The sequence below is a fragment of the Oreochromis aureus genome, linkage group 3 (genome assembly GCF_013358895.1).
Source record: "Oreochromis aureus strain Israel breed Guangdong linkage group 3, ZZ_aureus, whole genome shotgun sequence".
Lineage (NCBI taxonomy): Eukaryota > Metazoa > Chordata > Actinopteri > Cichliformes > Cichlidae > Oreochromis > Oreochromis aureus.
In genome coordinates this window covers 133,411,174-133,432,013 of record NC_052944.1, presented here as the reverse complement: position 1 = coordinate 133,432,013, position 20,840 = coordinate 133,411,174, and the positions used below count along the sequence as shown (strand labels likewise).

General features: G+C 41.2%; 1 protein-coding gene and 1 long non-coding RNA gene across 3 annotated transcripts; one reads left to right on the top strand and one right to left on the bottom strand.

The window, feature by feature from the left end:
• Positions 1 to 216: 216 nt before the first annotated feature.
• On the top strand, positions 217 to 10,675 carry LOC120438116. Of its 2 annotated transcripts, none has more exons than XM_039608556.1 (2): positions 217 to 1,456; positions 8,953 to 10,675. In XM_039608556.1, the coding sequence occupies exons 1-2, from the start codon at positions 515 to 517 to the stop codon at positions 9,301 to 9,303; spliced, it is 1,293 nt and encodes a 430-aa protein (XP_039464490.1). In that variant the 5' UTR covers positions 217 to 514; the 3' UTR covers positions 9,304 to 10,675. The 2 variants fall into 2 exon arrangements, 1 of the variants encoding a protein (XP_039464490.1); XR_005611677.1 differs by lacking the exon at positions 217 to 1,456 and adding an exon at positions 8,602 to 8,710.
• On the bottom strand, positions 6,537 to 18,368 carry LOC120438136. The gene is made up of 3 exons (XR_005611690.1): positions 18,210 to 18,368; positions 11,970 to 12,143; positions 6,537 to 6,566 (listed from the first exon to the last, which is right to left on the bottom strand). It is a non-coding gene; the product is annotated as an uncharacterized LOC120438136 (long non-coding RNA).
• Positions 18,369 to 20,840: the final 2,472 nt, after the last annotated feature.

The following is a 20,840-nucleotide window of genomic DNA, read 5'->3' as shown; positions in this document are numbered from 1 at the left end:
CAGCTTGAGCCAAAGTGCTGCACAGAGTAGAGATAAAATAGGAAACATACACAGTAATTACTATAAAGACTCGTCAGAATTGAAAGCTACAGAGTACAAATGTGTTTCCAACCGGGTTTTAAAAATGTCGAGTGTTGGTGACGACCTGATGTGAAGGGCGACTGTTCCAGAGTTTGGCTGCAGCCATCGATAAAGCTCACCTCTGTTTTTACGGCTAGTTCTGGTCAGAAGCTACTTATCTGCAGACCTGAGGGCTCGACTTGGATTATTTTTGTTAAAGAGAGATAAGATGGAGCCAATCCACTCAGAGATTTAAAGACAAACAACAAGATCTGGAAGTGGATTCTACGACGTACTGGTAACCAGTGGGAAAAGCTGGAAAAAGCTGGTGTTGAGATTAGGGAAAATATTTTGCTGCTATTTTTATAATCATCATTACCATTCCATTAATAACAGTATTGATATTGCATTCAGATGTTCAAACATCTAAAACTCAGTTTATTGGAGAAGCAACATGGCGCCTGTGTTCGGCTTGGCCGCTGTTGCTGCTCCGTGTTTTCGTCGACTGCTTCAGTATATTGTTTTTTATCTTGTCATCTCATCCGTGATATATCATGAAGGTCTATTTGCTACTCGGATCTACAGTTCACATACATTGTTGAGTATCAAAATATGTATGGAAAAAACTTTTGACAGCTGGCAGAGCTACCACCAGGCTTTCCCTCCGCCGTTTGTCTGCCCCCCTCCCTCTCCCGACTACAGGTATCTGTTCTTAGCTCCAAACAATAACCCAGGAGCAAAAATAAGGTTAAGGAGATCGTGTAGAAGGGGCTGTAGGTCTGGTGTCCAGGCTAAAAGGAAACACGACCGACAGAGGGGATTTCCTCCGCTCCATGGTAGAGAACGTCTCCGGTATTTGGTACCGGTTCCCCTGCAGGACGCGGATAAGGCCGATCGGTTACCGCCTACTCGGCTTTTCATCACGGGCGAACAGAACGATTACCTGGATCGGTGTCTTGTCTGGAGATGCGGGATGTTTTCACCTTGGCCTTTCATTCTACAAGACCACAGTTCCACAGCTAGGGGTACCGGGAGACTACGTCCTCTTTCCAGGTGTCTGCTGTCAATTCCCCGTCAATCAGCTGTTGATGACGTCAGCCTGTCACCTCCGCTTCAGATCGCTCTCCTAAACGCTCGCTCCATAGCCAACAAATCATTTGTACTGAATGACTTTTTTAGCAGTAATAGTCTGGACTTCATGTTTCTCACGGAATCTTGGCAGCAGGAGAATGAATTTATCCACCTTAATGAGCTCTGCCCGGTCGGCTGTCGCTTCATCGGGACTCCGCGCTTGGACCGTCGTGGTGGTGGTCTGGTCACCGTTCACCGAGACAATCTCGCTTGCAGGACTATGGACTCTGAGTTTTTCCCTTCCTTTGAGTCACAACTTCTTAAGGTTGGTTCTTCAGATATATTTTATTGTGTTTTAATTTACCGCCCTCCCGGCCCCGCTGGTGTTTTTATTCAAGATTTTACGGACTTTTTATCTTCCATTATTAAACTGGAGAAAGTCTTAATGATTGGGGATTTCAACCTCCACGTGGATGATCTTAGCTGTAGCATGGCCTCTGACTTTCTATCCATTACAGATTCTTTTAATTTTATTCAGCATGTCTCTGGACCCACCCATGTTAAAGGCCACACCTTGGACCTTGTGTTTTCCCTTGGCTTAGACATAACTAATGTCTGTGTTAAGGACATACAAGTGAGTGACCATTCCTGTGTTACTTTTAGTCTTAGCTTCCCTCTGTCCACACCACCTTCTAATCTCATGTTCCATAAGCGGTTCATAAATCAGGATGTTGCTTTGAAGTTTTCTAATATGTTGGACCCTCATGTGATCAGTGGCTGCACTGATGCTGATGCTGCTACACAGTGTTTTAACAATCATTGCTTGGAGATTTTAAATTTAGTGGCACCTATGAAATCTGTCATTGCTGCCTCAAAAAGAGCTCATCCATGGATAAATGATGACGTCAGGAAGGTCAAAAGAATCTGTAGAAAAGTAGAACGCCTTTGGAAATCAACTAAACTCGAAGTTCACAGGCTCCACCTTAGGGAACTTTGGGTTTCCTTACATGAAACCATAAAAACAGCCAGATCAGGATATTTTTCTCAGTTAATCTCATCAAGCAAGAGAAATTCCAAGGTACTGTTTGACTCCATAAACGCTATTGTTTCCCCCGTGGTCCACCCAGTACCCGTGACCTCTATATCTGAGAGTGATGAGTTTCTGAATTTCTTTGTGGATAAAGTTGATCATGTCCGTATGAGCATTGGTTCTTCAATACCATCTGTTTGTGTCTCTGGGCCACCTCCCCCTCATTTACTGTCAGCGTTTAACCCAATGAACATACATGACCTTTCACTCCTGGTGGATAAAATGAAAATTACCACTTGTGCAAATGACATTCTACCTGCTGGGCTTTTCAAAAATGCTCTCTCTGTCATTGGCCCCTCTATTGTAGATATAATTCTTAAGCTGAGTTGGATCCAAACTGCTCTTTTTTAATATCGGCTCAACAACAGCATGCTTACAGAACCTAGGGACCACACCTGTTAAAAGAGAGGCATTGCATATCCCATTATTATCGAAAATTCTGGAAAAAGTAGTTGCAGATCAACTTACCACTTTTTTAGAAAAACATGAAATTTATGACAAATTTCAGTCTGGTTTCCGTAAAAGGCACTCAACAGAAACCACATTACTTAAAGTCTCTAGTGACATTATGATGGCAGCTGACTCCGGAGCATCCTCAGTCATGGTTTTGTTGGACTTGACATCTGCCTTTGACACCATTGACCATACCATCCTGATTAACAGGCTCCGGGACATAGTCGGTGTGTCCGGTCTGGCTCTGGAGTGGTTTCGGTCGTACCTCTCCAACAGATCTTTTAGTGTTTTTGCGAATCGGTTCATGTCACATTCTAAGGATCTGACATGTGGGGTACCGCAGGGTTCAGTTCTGGGTCCTATTCTTTTTCTTTTGTACATGTTACCTCTAGGACTTATAATTAGGCAGTTCCCTGAGGTGTCTTATCACTTCTATGCTGATGATATTCAGCTCTATTGCTCTTTTAAGCCGATGGAAGTCCATAAACTGTCCTCTTTAATTAATTGTTTAGCTTCCATTGAACAGTGGCTTGGTGACAACTACTTACAGTTGAACTCTGAGAAGTCAGAAACATTAATTATTGCCCCCGACAACCAGATATCTATAATCAAACAGCATCTTGGTTCTCTTGGCTCATCTGTTCACCTGAGCTTCAGATACCTTGGTGTGATCTTTGATTCTGCCATGTCCCTAGAACAACACTCTCGCCAGTTAATTAGGAATTGCCTTTTTCAGCTAAGAAACATCTCCAAACTGCGAACTTTGCTGACTAAATCTGAGTTAGAAAGGGTTATTCATGCTTTTATTTCATCTCGCTTAGATTATTGTAACAGTCTTTTTCTTTGTTTGAGCAAAAGGAATCTTGACCGTCTCCAGTTAGTCCAGAATGCTGCTGCAAGGCTTTTAACCAAGACACGAAAAAGGGAGCACATTACACCAGTGTTATGCTCATTACACTGGCTTCCAGTACATTTTAGAACTCATTTTAAAATCTTGGTACTGACTTTTAAAGCTTTGAATTGTGATGCCCCTGACTACATTTCTGATCTTTTAGAATCCCACACTCCCTCTCGCAGCCTGAGATCATCTAATCAAAGGCTGTTGGTAGTCCCACGAACTCGTTTTAAGACCAGAGGTGATAGATCTTTTAGAGCGGTGGCCCCCAGGTTGTGGAATGCTCTCCCTCCATCTTTACGTTGCCTTGATTGTATTTATTCTTTAAAAAAGCAGCTTAAGACTCATTTATTTAGATTGGCTTTTAATTAGATCTGTGCTGTATGTTTGATTATTAATGTATTTTATGTATTTCTGTTTTATATTACTGTGAAGCACTTTGTGGTTTTTATCCTGTGAAAAGTGCTATACAAATAAATTGATTTGATTTGATTTGAAACATATTGGTATCATATTAGCCTTTATTACAGGTCCAGTAAGAACCACTTTAAACTGTTGAGTTGAATTTATAATCCTAAAAGCTTTTGAATGTTTTTATAATCTTATATACTGGTTACGTTGGTGTGAAAGACTGAGTTGCAGGCTGGCATGAGATCAAACTAAGATCTCGAGATCATAGTTTAAGAGAGAACTGTGACAGCGCCGTTCCTTCACTTGACCTCAGTCGCTCTCGTCTGCTCCCTCATAACACTGCTCTTTATTGAGGTTACATGAATATGCATAAGTTCATTAACATATGACGTCTTACACAGGTATGAACAAAGAGTACCAGTCTGTGCATAGTGTAGGTATGTGTGTGTGTGTGTGTGTGTGTGTGTGTGTGTTCCAGATGTGAATAGTCAATAATGCTAACTATTTTCCTTTGCATTACAACGATGTGAGGAGTTATGCTAAGTAGACTGCCATTACAAGCTAATGCTAATTTGACGTGAATTAGTATCATCCGTTAATGCTAACTCTTTTCCCTTTATAACAATGTGACCAGCTAATGCTAAGTAGGTTGCCGTTATTAGCTAATACTAATTTGAGGTGAATTAGCATTATCCGCTTATGCTAACAAGCGGATAATGCTACTTACTTTTTTTGCTTACTTTTTAACAATACGAGTAGCTAATGAGAACACATCTTTTATTCAATTTTAACTTTTCCCCTGCGATGTGAAGAGTTAATGCTAAATAGGACGCCATTAGTGGCTAATTCTAATTTTAGATGAAAAAGCATTAGAAGCTAATGCTAATACCATATTTTCTTGCTTTATATCAATATCAGTAGCTAGTGCTAGGTACGTAGGCATTATTAACTAATGCTAATTTAGGTGAATTAGCATTATCCACTAACGCTAACAATGTTTTTGCCAACTCTTTTCCCTTGCATTATAACAAAACGCTACGTCCAGATGAACAGATTCAATTTTTGGAGATTAAAAGCTAATGCTCATACTGTTTGCTTTGTAAGAATGACAGCAGCTTTCCTTATAACAACTTGAGCAGCTAATGCTAATTTGATGTGAATTAGCATTTGATGTGAATTAGCATTATATTAGTGAGCAGTTAATGCTAAGTAGGCTACCATTATTAACTAATGCTACTTTGACGTGAATTAGCATTCTGCGCTAATGCTAATACTGTTTTTCCTTACATTTTAACAATGTGAGCGGCTAATTCTAAGTACGCTGTTGTAAATAGCTAATGCTAATTTGATGTGAGTTAGCATTATCTAATAATGCTAACTCACTGTTTTCTCTTACTTATTAAAAATGATAGTAGCTAATACTAATACTCTTTTCTGTTGGGTAACAACGAAGTGAGTTAATGCTAAGGCTGCTTTTAGCGGCTTATTCTAATTAGGGGTGAATAATTATTAGCAGCTAATGCTAATACCGTTTTCTCTTTCCTCATAACAATATGAGCAGCTAATGCTAATTTGATGTAAATTAGCATTATATTAGTAAGGGGTTAATGCTAAGTAGGCTGCCATTAGCAGCTAAAGGTAATTTGAGGCGAATAAGCACTACTAGCTAATGCTAATACCCTTTTCTCTTGTGTTATAATGATGTGATGTTAATGCTAAACAGCATTAGCTTAGCAGCATTAGTTTATCAGAGTTTCCATCATGGTCACACAAAGCAAAGCAAAGTGGCCTACTTAGCAATAGCTACTCAAGTTGTAGAAAGCAAGAGAAAACAGTATTAGCATTAGCTGCTAAATGTGCACTTGAGAACAAATTTATTGTGAATTCAGCTGTGAATGTAGAGTTTCCAGCATTTAAGCTTCCATTTCCAAATGTTAGCTGCTCCTGTCTGCCTCTTTGTCACACACACAGACTGAAATGATTCACAGCCTTGTTTCATCCTTCTGTCACTGTGACTGTGGAGATACAGCATGGGAAACATACACATGGCTGACACTTTATTAGGTACACAGTGGCCACTATCTCAGGTACACCTGTGACCTAATAAAGTGTATCTAAAGTTACAAAATGTTGTCTCTGTCCAAATATTAATGGACCTAACTGCGGGTCTACTTTTAATGAAACTCTCAACATGACTTATCAGTTATCATTAATGTTCCTGCAAACAGGCTCATTGGAGACCCCTACATAAATATCCATGTACTATCCAGCTAGACTAGTGTGTCTGTCCCTGAAAATATTCCTGCATGTGTGATTGTTCATGTCTCATCTGCAGGAAACAAACAGGAAGTGATTGAAGGACACAGGAAATGTTTCCAGCTCTTCCTACTCTATCAGACATTCTCTCCATACCTGAGAGTGTCCAGTCTCCAGCCTTGATCCTTCAGTCCAGCCGACAGCAGCTTTATTCCTGAGTCTCCTGGATGATTGTAACTCAGGTCCAGCTCTCTCAGATTGGAGGGGTTGGGGCTCAGAGCTGAGGCCAGAGAAGTACAGCCTTCCTCTGTGATCAGACAGCCTGACAGACTGCAGACACACAAAACAACAATCCGTCTGTCAACAATCATTTTCTCTTTGTCACAATAACATCTATACATTTACATCCATTTAATGTAACTTTCTTTATAAGTGACAATACCCAACAGACAACAGCAGTCGTCTCAAGCTGTTTAACAGTGTAAGGTAACAGCCTCCAGTATTAGAGAGAAAGCCCCAACCATCAGACAATCCACTGTGAGCAGCACTTGGTGATGGTGGGAAGGAAGAACTCCCTTTGACACAAAGATCCTCTCAGTGAAAACAGGCTCCAGGAGGAGCATCTACCATGACTGGTTGCAGGGTGAGGGGAAAGAGAAGAGATGAGCTCAGAGAGACAAGAACAAAACACAAACTAAGGAGAGAGAAGACAAAAGTTAAGGACATGCAGTAGTGACATATAAAAGCATCAGGAGTGAAAAGAGGGGAGTGGAGAAGAAAGCAGAGCATCATGGGAAGTCCACCAACAGCCTGAGCCTATAGCAGCATAACTAAGGGATGGTTCAGGGTCACCTGATCCAGCTCTAACTATAAGCTTTATGAAAAAGGAAAGTTTGAAGCTGATCTTCAAAGTAGAGAGGGTGTCTGTCTCCTGAGCTCAAACTGGGAGCTGCTTCCACACCCAGTCCAACATAGCCAGGCTTTCTTTGCTGCTTTGACAAAACCTCAAATCCCAGTCAGAGATGATGAGCATCATCACAGTGATGATCATTTCTCTGTTAACCCAGGCTTTCTGCTTCAGGATCTGTGCACGCTCACAGAACAAGGAGACCTTTAAACATCATTTCACTAAATGGATGGACTGAGCTCAGCCTACAGATGAACTGGTGCCAGAGATCACAAAGAACATCAAACAGTCATATTCAACACTTTAGATGGAAATATGAGATTAATGCTGCAGACAGTCATGAACCTGCTGAATTCATGAACATCAAGAATGCAGCGAGTGGTAAAATAAAGATGTGACCTCAGTGTTTCTGTCTATTCCTAACATATTCCTAACATGATAGCTGCACTTTAGAGCTCTAAAACTGGAACTGACACATGTTTAAACTCTACATGTTACTCAGTACATTCAGTTCTGACACTCGCCCACAGTCCAACAAAGGAAACATGGAGATCACATCAGTTTGTCATCAAAGTCTAATTATTAGTGCAACTTAACCTGTTATTATCTCGTTAACTCATTAATTGATTAACGTCAGCAATTATTTTAATCAGTTTTTAAAATCATGATTATTGTGAAAGTGCTCACTGGCTCTGAATATAAAGCCATGGGTCACAGGAGGGATGTTGACCAGTGCTGGCTTGAAATGGGCGTCATCATGCGTCTCAGCCAATGAGAGCATTGATGGTGGGCCTAATACTACTGCAGCGCTCACATGACCCAGGACAGAAAGAAAGGGGCGGGGTCAGAAACATGGAGATAGGTACAGATCTTTGATATGTTCATTTTAAACTGTTCCAGGAGGCAGTGTTGATACAACTAAAGTTATCTGGAAGCACAGTTGAGTTTTTTATCGTCAGTGTACTTCATGTCTGAAGTATCACTTAAATGCATTACACGCTGTTGATGGCAGCAAACAACCCAAACAAACAGAGGTGGGAGGCTTGGGCAGACTACGCAGATTCAGCTTGTGGGAGGAGTCTAGATAAACCAAAGAAAGACAAGCTAACAAACGCCACAGTGAAGTGAGTAGCTACAAACTGCAGGCTGATTAGTGTTGTTGAAGAAGTCGGTCTGAGGAACATTCTTAGGATCAACAAATGACGGCATGTATGAGCCTCAAGACGCAGCATCACAAGAAGAACACATGAGCTGTAGAAAAAGGAGAGACTACGAAAGCCACAACGTTACAACCTGCACCAGCTGTTGGTCTCTCTGGAGACTACTGGGCGTGGCTGGGTAACCATGGTTACCTGGGAGTTACAGAAATGTGCTGAACATGTGATTCATGTTGCACAGCAGTGAGACATTTGAAATAAAGTCAGCACACTCAGTACAGAGAGTGCATCAAATATGATGCTGCTGCCAGACGTCTGCCTTTGAACGCGTCCCTGCATCGCGCACAACACCAAGGTTGCCATGGCAATCACAGCTAACAGGGACAACGTGCACAGCTGGAACCCTGCAGGTATATTTAACATGATGTATTTCTCAGTGTCCTGTCTGAGTGTGAGAGACAAACAGCCTCTGTATGTGTGTGTAAATACAGCATGAATATGTAGAGGACATGTTTGTGGATATAAGTAAATGAATACTCTGCGTCATTTGAATCTTTGATTCTTGTTTCTGTTGCAGGTCTGTGACTGAACTTCTGGGAGGAGAAAAGTTGGTTTCATGCTCTGTGATTCTGTGTTTTGTCATCTCTCTCAGGTGATGGAGAGCTCAGATGATGACCCCGCCTACGTGGTCAAATTCAAGTCTACATTCAGACCAGACCTGGAGACACGCAAACAAAATGCCAACATTGTATATGTGAAAGCTGCTGCTGCACTGGAGCCAGATTCAAGGAGCTCAGGTGTTTACCCAGATCTTACTGAACTTACTGAAGGAACAGAGGGTTGTTGGAGGGAAACCTGTGGAAGCAACAACATCCGAGCCACCAGAGAAAAAGTTGGTCCTATTGGTGCTTCATCAGAGTGTGAACAGGAGGAAGACTCAGCTGAGAACAGTGTGGTGGATACAGAGCAGAGCCCACCATCAGTACAGAGGCCTGTCCATTAGAGTGCTGCTCCAAACATGCAGCACATGTACTTGGCCACAGCTGCAACATCTGTACCTGTGAGAGCTTGTTCTCTGTTGCTGCTCATATTGTACAGAAGAAGAAAGTTTCTTTATGATCAGAAAATGTCAATGAGCTTGTGTGTCTTAGCAGCTGGCTCGGTGCAGAGGAGGAAGAACATGTCAAGTCAGAGGAAGATAAATGCAGTTCATGTTGTCAACTCAACCTGGACTATTGAAAGAGTTTTTCTTTGTCTTGTTTCTGACTGAGATTCTCCAAAGGAAATCCAGTACAAACACACTTCACACACTCAAAGTCCTGCACAGTAAATGAGCTGATGAGCGTTTGTGCTGCTACCTGATAACAGAAAAATAGTTCTGCTGGTTCCTGTTCTGAAAACACATATTTATAAATGTTCACTTGCTGTTGATCAAAGCTGCCTGTTATAATGTTATGATGGTGGCTCTGGACTCTGAGGGGAACTTTGTAAAAAACTAGATCAAATGTTAACGTCCTGGCAGAGGCAAAGAACTTTGATTTGGTATTTGATTAGATTAGATTCATGTTTCAGCTCAGATTGACAGAAATATTTGAACTGCTGCTGTGTTAAAGGGAACACTGCTGTTAGAAAGCACCTGATTTGTTTCTGCACACTGAATGTTGCACTTCTCATACTGCAGTACTATTAAAATAAGTACACAATACACTACTTTTGAATTCATGATTGAATGTTGCTGTAACAAAGCCATTAATGGTGATTCAAAGTGTTCATGGTTTCCCAGCAGAACAAATGATTGTACAAGTGTGACTGATCCACTTTCTAATGTGTGTGTAGCCCACACTGTGTGTCACTGTGTCACAGGTGAGTCTGTGTATCCAGGTTCTATGAGGAGAACAGGATATAGTGACTGAGTCCAGCAGCTTAAAGTCTGACTCCATCCTCCATTTAAATAACTCACACCAACAACTGAACAGCTTTGCCTTTGTGCAGCTGACACTTCATTTTAATGTCCTTCTATTCTGGTTCATCTGGTTTCAGTTTCTATAAGCACACAGGTTTCATCAGTGACTCTGTGACCTCAGTAATCTTTGCTGGGCCTTAATGCTCTGAACAAAGCTGCACATCACAAGACTAAATAGAAACAGTCTTTCATTTCTCACTGCTGTTTGACTTCAGCTCTCAATGTCCCACCATAACCCATGGAAAGAATTACTGTCCATCCAGGCTCCTGAACATGAAGCTGATGAAGGTGGAGTATTGTGAGGGCTGATGGAGATGATGATGAGGAATCCAGGAGCAGTGGGTGGATGGCAGCATCAGCATGAAGGATCAGTGTGAGAACACATCATCATCCACAAAGAAAACCAGTCTGAGTGTCTGATGCTCTGGTTAGAAAGATGCAGTCCTAGCAGTTAGCTTGTCTGCTAGTTAGCTGAGAGCTAACTCGTACATTGAATACCAAACTGTGTAAACCAGGCGTGTCAAACATATGGCCCGTGGGCCAAATCCAGCCCTTGAGATAATTTCATATGTCAAATATTGATGAATTTTCAGGCTTGCTGATAATCAATGTGAGCACGGCTGAGATGTTATTCTGATGAGCAAACCATGTGGCCAAACACTAAGAGACAGACTGGGATCATACCATTATGTGAAAGAAGACGGAGATGTCCCATAGACAGCAAGGGTAGTGGTAGAGACCAGGTACACAGAGAAACGGGAGCTGTGCTTAAATGCAAACAAAGGGTTTCAAACTCGTCCAGGTCTTAAACCTCACGTGTTCTTCCTAATAGTAGTAAATGGATAAAAATAAGGCTTTTATGAAAACACTGAATAAAAATTGCTGCCTTTAAAAAGACTAAATGTACAGTTCAGTATTGAATACTACATAAAATAAACTATATATAAAGTGTGTCTGAATGGCAGAGATGCAGAAATGTGTGCATGTAGCACAGAGCCACGGCTCAGTGTCTGAATGAGTCTCACAGACCTGAATGTGCTGTTGAAGCCATTTATAATTATAACCTAATTCTTTACTCGTTTGATCTGCTCCTTACCACAAGCCACCAGACGTAGAAGGTTTTGGACTTTTAACTATATTTTCTTAAGTTTTACAACTTTTCTTACTGTTAAAAACCTCGTTATGGCCATTCATGCTATACAAAGTAATTAGACATGTGTGGTATCTACAGAAATGTCAGAATCTCAGCTGAAAGGTCACAAAACCATCTCAACAACCACCAAACAGCTGAAACAGCAGGTGAACAGATTACACAACAAAGATGTAAACACAAATCCCCCTGATCATCTGTTTTTTAAACATGAAGCGTAGTTTTGGACGTTCATTTACTGCTGATTCAGTGAATTTTGGTTGGACAGTGATGAAACCTGCAGTCTCAGAATCTGTGAGAAGTCTGCTTTCAGCACGCAGCAGCATTGTTGTGTTGTGTGCTGTGGATTCACCTCTGCAAACTCATCACTGTTTTACCATCATGTTTCTACTTACACAATAACAAAGGAAGCAGTTCCCAGGAACTACTTCCTGTCTTGTTAACATAAGATTATGTTGCCCTTCAAAACACCTCCACTTCTCCTCTTATTAGAGGACTGCCTTATTATTAATCTGCTAATTCTGTCAGTTGATGAATAAACAATGCTTGATCTCACCTGAGAGTTTCCAGTTTCCAGTGTGGACTCTTCAGTCCTTCAGACAGAAGCTTCACGCCTGAATCCTTCAGGTTGATGTTACTCAGGTCCAGCTGTCTCAGGTTAGAGGTCTGAGAGCTGAGACCTGAGGACAGAGCTTCACAGCTTCTCTCTGACAGGTCACAGTGACTCAGTCTGAAAAATAACAGATAAACTATTACAAAAATAAAACACTTATGTTGACGTGTAATGAGATACTATTATATTTAGCAATATTTAATATTGTTTTTGTCAGGAAACTGAGCACTGATGCAGAGCAACATGTGGAGAGAATCAGAGGAGAAGAAGTGAAGAGAGAACAGCAGTAAAACAACACTGAATTGTTCAATGTGCTTTTGATATCAACAAAATGTGTCAAATTTCTTTATTTTGTATTTGTTTTAGTAGAATTGATGATTATCACTTAGATAACAACCACAGGCCAGGTCGAAATTGGTAACAGTTACACCCAGAAATATTTCAGAAATGTGGACAATTTGTGCTCCAATGTATTCAGTATTGAACAAACTGAGTACCGATGACCACTTAATATTTTTGATATTTTATTTGAGTTGTTCCACCTGATTTGTGTTACTAGAATAAACATTTAAAAACTAAAGCTATGATCACATATTTACTTACAGAGCTTTGTTGGAGGCTTTGACCACTGGCAGCAGCCTCAGAAGAGCCTTTTTAAAGGCTCATGTTCTCACTTAGATCATTTATTTCTACTGACATTTCTTTCTGGGAAAAATGGGGATTACTTTGAAAACAGGAACTATTTTCCCCAAAAATCAGCCCTGGATTAGTAAATCACTCAAACATCTTCTCAGTCAGAAGAAACTGTCTTGTTATGAGGGACAGAAGAAAAAGATCGAGGCACAGAAACTTGTCCAAAGAGAGATAAAGCAGCTAAAATCAGGTCTAAAAGTAAAGCAGAGGATGAGCTGAATAAAGGACACTCAAGGCTGGCTTGGAAAGGAATGAAGTCCATGGTGGGGATGCAGAGCAAGGACAAAAGATGAATGTGATGCTGAATCAGCTTTGATATCATTGATTTCAATGAAGAGCTTTGTGATTGTAGCAAAGGGCTGGTAGCTCTGAGAGTCCCACTGATGAGGTGTCTGTGAAGGTTCGCAGTCATCTAAAGAGCTTAGAAAAAAAGGCATCTGGACTTCTTTAAGTTTCTTGAAGACGTTTCACCTCTCATCCAAGAAGCTTCTTTATTTCAAGGGTCAAATGGTGGAGAGTCCCAGATTTAAGCTCTATGGGAGAGTCCGGCAAGGGGGTCATGAACCCCATCCTCTACCTAATCACACGAGCCAAGGTGTGAAAATGGGTGTAGGTCACAATCAGCCAAGGTTTCAGGTGAGCTCATTGTGAAACCTAGCCCCACCCTATCATGTGATTTCTTGAGGTTAACCTCTGTACAAACAGACTTCAGCCATATGAGTGAATGAGAGCACCCACAGCTGATCTCTGACAAACCACAGGTCCCCAATCTGTATAAAGAATGAAAGATGTAAGTTTATTAGACAAAGTGTGAGCTTGAAATAATTCAGTGTTTCATCATCTGTTCAAAGCTGAAGAAGGTTCAGAATGTAGAAGTTTAGAAAATGGAAACTCCAAACAGCTGAAGCCAACAGGAAGCAGCTTCAAACAAACAAGAGAAAAAACTCTGAATGTTTCACATTAAAGTTGTACATTTATCATAAAAACATGAAAAGCTATCACGTTTTACTGTGTGAAATAAAAAAAAATACTGAAGAAGAAACATCAGAGTCTAAAACAAAAACTCCCAGTTCAGGAGGTCACAGTGAGACTGTGGTGAAGGATGCACAGCTGGTTATATAAAGGAGATCTCCTGTGGAGTCCATCTGTGATAATATGTTAAACACTGAATTAAGATTCATATCTGAATGTACTGACTGTTAATTATTGATGAGAACATAATCAGTAAATCTAAAGATGTTTGAGTTTGGCTTTGATGAATCAGAATAAAAGTAATAAAATGATGATTTTAGAGACAGGCCGAACTCAGGCCAGCTGACAGCCTGTGTACAAACAGACTTCAGCCATATGAGAGTGAGTGTGAGTGAATGAAAGCACACACAGGACACACTCTGTAGTTTTCTCTGGTCCCCTCCCCAATCAGACCAGGAGTGACATGTTTAGCCGCATGTTCTCCTTAAATTGCTGGCTGTCTGAGTGGTGTCCCAGAAACGATGTGGGCTTCATAGATAATTGGCAAACCTTCTGGAGGAAACCTGGTCTTGTTAGGAGAGACGGCATCCATCCCACTTTGGATGGAGCAGCTCTCATTTCTAGAAATATGGACCAATTTATTAAACCACCCAAAATATGACTATCCAGAGTTGGGAGCAGGAAGCAGAGTTGCAGTCTTACACGCCTCTCTGCAGCTTCTCTCCTCCTGCTACCCCCCCAAAAACCCATCTCCGTAGAGACTGTGTCAGCTCCCAAACAGACAAACAACAAACTAAAACCCAGCAACAAACAACTTAAACATAAAAAATCACAAAGAAAGAACAATACAGTATCCACATCTGAACCAAAGAATAAAACTGTGAAATGTGGATTATTAAATATTAGGTCTCTCTCCTCCAAGTCTCTGTTAGTACATGACTTAATAATTGATCAACAAATCGATTTACTCTGCCTTACAGAAACCTGGTTGCAGCAGGATGAGTATGTTAGTTTAAATGAATCAACACCCCGAGTCATTCTAACTACCAGAAACCTCAAGCACAGGCCGAGGCGGTGTGGCAGCAGTTTTCACACCAGTCTATTAATCAACGAAAGACCAAGACAGACTTTAATTCATTTGAAAGCCTGATGCTTAGCCTCGTCCACCCCAGCTGTAAAACTCAGAAACCAGTCTTACTTGTTATCATCTATCGTCCACCTGGGCCTTACATAGAGTTTCTGTCTGATTTCTCAGACTCTTTATCTGATTTAGTGCTCAGCTCAGATAAAATAATTATTGTGGGTGATTTTAACATCCATGTAGATGCTAAAAATGACAGCCTCAACATCGCATTTAATCTGTTATTAGACTCAATTGGCTTCTCTCAAAATGTAAAAGAACCCACCCACCACTTTAATCACACTCTAGATCTTGTTTTAACATATGGCATAGAAACTGAACATTTAACAGTGTTTCCTGAAAACCCTCTGCTGTCTGATCATTTCCTGATAACATTTACATTTACAATAATTGATTACACAGCAGTGGAGAGTAGACTTTATCACAGTAGATGTCTTTCTGAAAGTGCTGTAACTAAGTTTAAGAATATAATCCACCCACTGTTATCATCTTCAATGCCCTGTACCAACATAGAGCAGAGCAGCTATCTGAGCGCTACTCCAACAGAGGTCGATTATCTTGTTAATAATTTTACCTCCTCACTACGCACGACTCTGGATACTGTAGCTCCTGTGAAAACTAAGGTCTCAAATCAGAAGTACCTGACTCCGTGGTATAATTCTCAAACACGTAGCCTAAAGCAGATAACTCGTAAGCTGGAGAGGAAATGGCGTGTCACAAATTTAGAGGATCATCATTTAGCCTGGAGAAATAGTTTGCTGCTTTATAAGAAAGCCCTCCGCAAAGCCAGAACATCTTACTATTCGTCACTGATTGAAGAAAATAAGAACAACCCCAGGTTTCTCTTCAGCACTGTAGCCAGGCTGACAAACAGTCAGAGCTCTACTGAGCCAACAATCCCTTTAACGTTAACTAGTAATGACTTCATGAACTTCTTCACAAATAACATTTTTATTATTAGAGAAAAAATTACCAATAATCATCCCACAGATGTAATATTATCTACAGCTACTTTTAGTACCATCGATGTTAAGTTAGACTCTTTTTCTCCAATTGATCTTTCTGAGTTAACTTCAATAATTACTTCCTCCAAACCATCAACGTGTCTTTTAGACCCCATTCCTACAAAACTGCTCAAAGAAGTCCTGCCATTAATTAATTCTTCGATCTTAAATATGATCAACCTATCTCTAATAATCGGCTATGTACCACAGGCCTTCAAGCTGGCTGTAGTTAAACCTTTACTTAAAAAGCATCTCTAGACCCAGCTGTCTTAGCTAATTATAGGCCAATCTCCAACCTTCCTTTCATATCAAACATCCTTGAAAGAGTAGTTGTCAAACAGCTAACAGGTCATCTGCAGAGGAATGGCTTATTTGAAGAGTTTCAGTCAGGTTTCAGAGTTCATCACAGCACAGAAACAGCTTTAGTGAAGGTTACAAATGATCTTCTTATGGCCTCTGACAGTGGACTCATCTCTGTGCTTGTCCTGCTAGACCTCAGTGCTGCGTTCGATACTGTTGATCATAATATCCTATTAGAGCAATTAGAACATGCTGTAGGTATTACAGGTACTGCACTGCAGTGGTTTCTATCATATCTATCTAATAGACTCCAATTTGTTCAAGTAAATGGAGAGTCCTCTTCACACACTAAGGTCAATTATGGTGTTCCACAGGGTTCAGTGCTAGGACCAATTCTGTTTACATTATACATGCTTCCTTAGGCAGCATCATTAGAAGACATAGCATAAATTTTCACTGCTATGCAGATGACACGCAGCTCTGTCTATCCATGAAGCCAGGTAACACACACCAATTAGTTAAACTGCAGGAATGTCTTAAAGACATAAAGACCTGGATGGCCGCTAACTTTCTGCTTCTTAATTCAGATCAAACTGAGGTTATTGTACTCGGCCCTGAAAATCTTAGAAATATGGTATCTAAGCAGATTCTTACTCTGGATGGCATTACCTTGGCCTCCAGTAATGCTGTGAGGAACCTTGAGTCATTTTGGACCAGGACATGTCCTTCAACGCACATATTAAACAAATATGTAAGACTGCTTTCTTCCATTTGTGCAACATCTCTAAAATTAGAAATATCCTGTCTCAGAGTGATGCTGAAAAACTAGTTCATGCATTTATTACTTCCAGGCTGGACTACTGTAATTCTTTATTATCAGGATGTCCTAAAACTCGCTGAAAAGTCTTCAGCTAATCCAAAATGCTGCAGCAACAGTCCTGACAGGGACTAGAAAGAGAGCATATTTCTCCTGTTTTGGCTTCCTTCATTGGCTTCCTGTTAAATCCAGAATTGAATTCAAAATCCTGCTCCTCACATACAAGGTCTTAAATAATCAGGCCCCATCTTATCTTAATGACCTTGTAGTACCATATCACCCTATTAGAGCACTTCGCTCTCGCTCTGCAGGCCTACTTGTTGTTCCTAGAGTATTTAAAAGTAGAATGGGAGGCAGAGCCTTCAGTTTTCAGGCCCCTCTTCTGTGGAACCAGCTTCCAGTTTGGATTCGGAGACAGACACTATCTCTACTTTCAAGATTAGGCTTCAAACTTTCCTTTTGCTAAAGCATATAGTTAGGGCTGGACCAGGTGACCCTGAATCCTCCCTTAGTTATGCTGCAATAGACGTGAGGCTGCCGGGGATTCCCATGATGCATTGAGTTTTTCTTTCCAGTCACCTTTCTCACTCACTATGTGTTAATAGACCTCTCTGCATCGAATCATATCTGTTATTAATCTCTGTCTCTCTTCCACAGCATGTCTTTCATCCTGTTTTCCTTCTTCACCCCAACCGGTCGCAGCAGATGGCCCCGCCCTCCCTGAGCCTGGTTCTGCCGGAGGTTTCTTCCTGTTAAAGGGAGTTTTTCCTTCCCACTGTCGCCAAAGTGCTTGCTCATAGGGGGTCATATGATTGTTGGGTTTTCTCTGTATTTATTATTGTGCTATCTACTGTACAATATAAAGCGCCTTGAGGCGACTTTTGTTGTGATTTGGCGCTATATAAATAAAATTGAATTGAATTGAATTGAACTGATCTCTGAATGTGTGTGACTCAGCGAAAAAGAGGATTGTACTGGATATACTGTGACTGACAAACAGAGTTTAAAGAGAAAGGTGTTTGGATTAAAATGGATTATGCTAAAGTGAACGTGCTAATGAAATCTGAACTGACTGAAATGTGAAGGGAAGATTATTCATTATTTACTGAGTCAGACTCAGAGGATCAGGGATCAGAAGTTCTACAAAGAGTAGAACCAGACTTCCTGTATAGAGGTTTGTGGGCCCACTGATCCACAGTGTCAGCACAACTTTCACATCATATTCATCTCAGCACAACTTAAACATGCTGACTGACCTCAGAGTTTCTCTGACTCTCCAGAAGAACACACAGCTGCTTAACTCCTGAATCCTGCAGGTTGTTCCAGCTCAGGTCCAGCTCTCTCAGATGGGAGGGGTTGGACTTCAGCGCTGCTGCCAGATAATCACAGCTGATCTTTGACAAACCACAGCTCCTCAATCTGTATAAAGAATGAAAGATGTAAGTTTATTAGACAAAGTGTGAGCTTGAAATCATTCAGTGTTTCATCATCTGTTCAAATCTGAAGAAGGTTCAGAATGTAGAAGTTTAGAAAATGGAAACTCCAAACAGCTGAAGCCAACAGGAAGCAGCTTCAAACAAACAAGAGAAAAAACTCTGAATGTTTCACATTAAAGTCGTACATTTATCATAAAAACATGAAAAGTTATCACGTTTTACTGTGTGAAATAAAAAAAAATACTGAAGAAGAAACATCAGAGTCTAAAACAAAAACTCCCAGTTCAGGAGGTCACAGTGAGACTGTGACCTCCTGAATGTATGACTTCTAAGTGAAGTCATACATTTATCAAAAAACAGAACAAAGACTTGAAAAAGTCGTGTTTTTCCTTCCAGGAACCACACGGCTTCACTTTTAAAGGTGAAGTGTGAAAGAAATGGACATATTAGAAGTCCAACACCTTTTTCCAGTCACATTATTAAAGCAGACAAACTACAAGCTCATTTTCATTCCAACAAGTCATCTTCTGACCTGGACTAACAACACTGGTCTCTATGTGCAGCTGGCTGTGAGACCAGTGCTCAGGGAGCGTCTACAAAGTGCAACACTGAAAGAACATCACACACTCATTTGCTTCCAGCACTTTCACACAAACATCTACTGTCATTATTGTCACCAAACTCTGTGGATCCTTTATTGGAAATTCAAATGGGATCAAATGGTCAAACAAAAGAGGGTTATGAGGAAATATGATGAAATGTTGTGTATTAGCAGGAAGTTACTGAATCATTTTCCTCAGAAACCAAACAAAATGATTGACAAACATGTTTTTACAAACTCAGTGTTGGACTTGGATCAGCAGGATAACCCTGATGTGTAAAGGCATTTAAGGCTGCGTTCACACTGCAGGCGAAAGTGCATCAAATCTAGTAGAAACATGATTGGAAATCTTCTCAGATCCATTTGTACATTTAGAGCCTGATACTGAAATATGGCAGCACAGACATTCACAGCAGCAAAGGGTTCTTGCTGATCTGAGCTGGCTTGGCCCTGGCTTATCAAAGATTAAAGAAAGCGGAATCAGCTGTTCAAACCCCCACAAGGCTGCCCGCTGTGACTGAAACAATGGGACGGGTCGTGACTTCTCAAAATGGGCTCATTGAACGCAGCACGGATAAGATGTTGTTTCGATGCTGCCGTGCGCACTCAGACTTTGATCTTTGAGTGCAAAATTGATAACATCTGGGAGAAGCTCGTGGCTCTCCAACGGGAGATTGAGAGACGAGCGACGGACTGTTAGATCAGCTGTGAAATTGACATGCAGTTGTTCACACTAAAGAAAACCACCATCTACAACTTGGAAAGATGGTGCCGGGTGTCATGGCACGCCGTCTCTCGGTTCTGCAATATTTATGTTTTGTGTTCTTAGTGGTGTCCCTGCTAGTTTTAAAAACCCACTCTTTGTTGGCGTATGAGCGACAGACGCTGCTTAATATCCGTGACTCACTGCTGAAGCTTCCCAGCGTTAGCGGCGCGATGGAGGACTCCGCCGCCTCTGGCGTCGGTACGGAGGAACTGCATCGCCGTGATCCCCTGGAATCCTTCAAACGGAAGCGCTGGAGGCGTGGGACGTATGCGCGCGAGCGCGCTCTGGGAAGTGTGTTCGGGTCAGAACTCGGATGCGGCGTGTCCTTACCATCGGCGACCCTGGCCGTTTAGGACTTTATTTTGGCCTTAAACAGCACTGCCTTCTTCCTGTTTACCTGACGTCATCGGAGCGCGTTCACCTGACGCTGCTTTATTGGTCGCCATGCCGATGGGATATGAGGGGAGGTGGAGCAAATATAAATAACCTACAATTACTGCCTGCTACCACGGATGGACAGAGAGTTAAATTAGCTCTCTTAAATGCAAGATCTGTATCAAATAAAATTCATGTTCTTCGGGACTTTTTTGATACTCATAAGCTGGACGTCATGTTCCTAACGGAGACATGGCTGCGCACTGGTGAAGTGGCACCCTTGCTGGAACTTTGCCCCTCCGATGCCAGCTTCTTCAGCTCCCCCAGGTTGTCTGGGAGGGGAGGCGGGGTAGCCTCTGTCATCAAAGACTGTTTTAAATACAAACAAAGTCCTGGTGTTTTTACCTCATTTGAGTCCCAACTCCTGACTTTAAGCTGTCCCGTGGTTAATTATAGTCATCTATCGTCCACCTAAATATAATGACTTGTTTATTTCGGAATTTTCAGACTTCTTGACATGTTTTATCGCTCACTATGAAAGGATTCTTATAGTGGGGGACTTTAATATTCATCTGTGTTGTGAGGATAAACCCCTGGTCAAAGATTTCTTAAATGTAATTGATTCCTTAAACTTTACACAATTTGTGTCTGGGCCAACACGTAAGGGCCACACCCTAGACCTTGTCTTGGGTTACGGACTGAATGTATC

Excerpts from the sequence above, each read along its gene's own strand:
- LOC120438116 (XM_039608556.1), top strand. The coding sequence starts at position 515 with ATGGCGCCTGTGTTCGGCTTGGCCGCTGTTGCTGCTCCGTGTTTTCGT. Across the intron at positions 1,457-8,952 it reads TTGAGTCACAACTTCTTAAG|GTGATGGAGAGCTCAGATGA; the intron begins GTTGGTTCTTCA and ends CATCTCTCTCAG.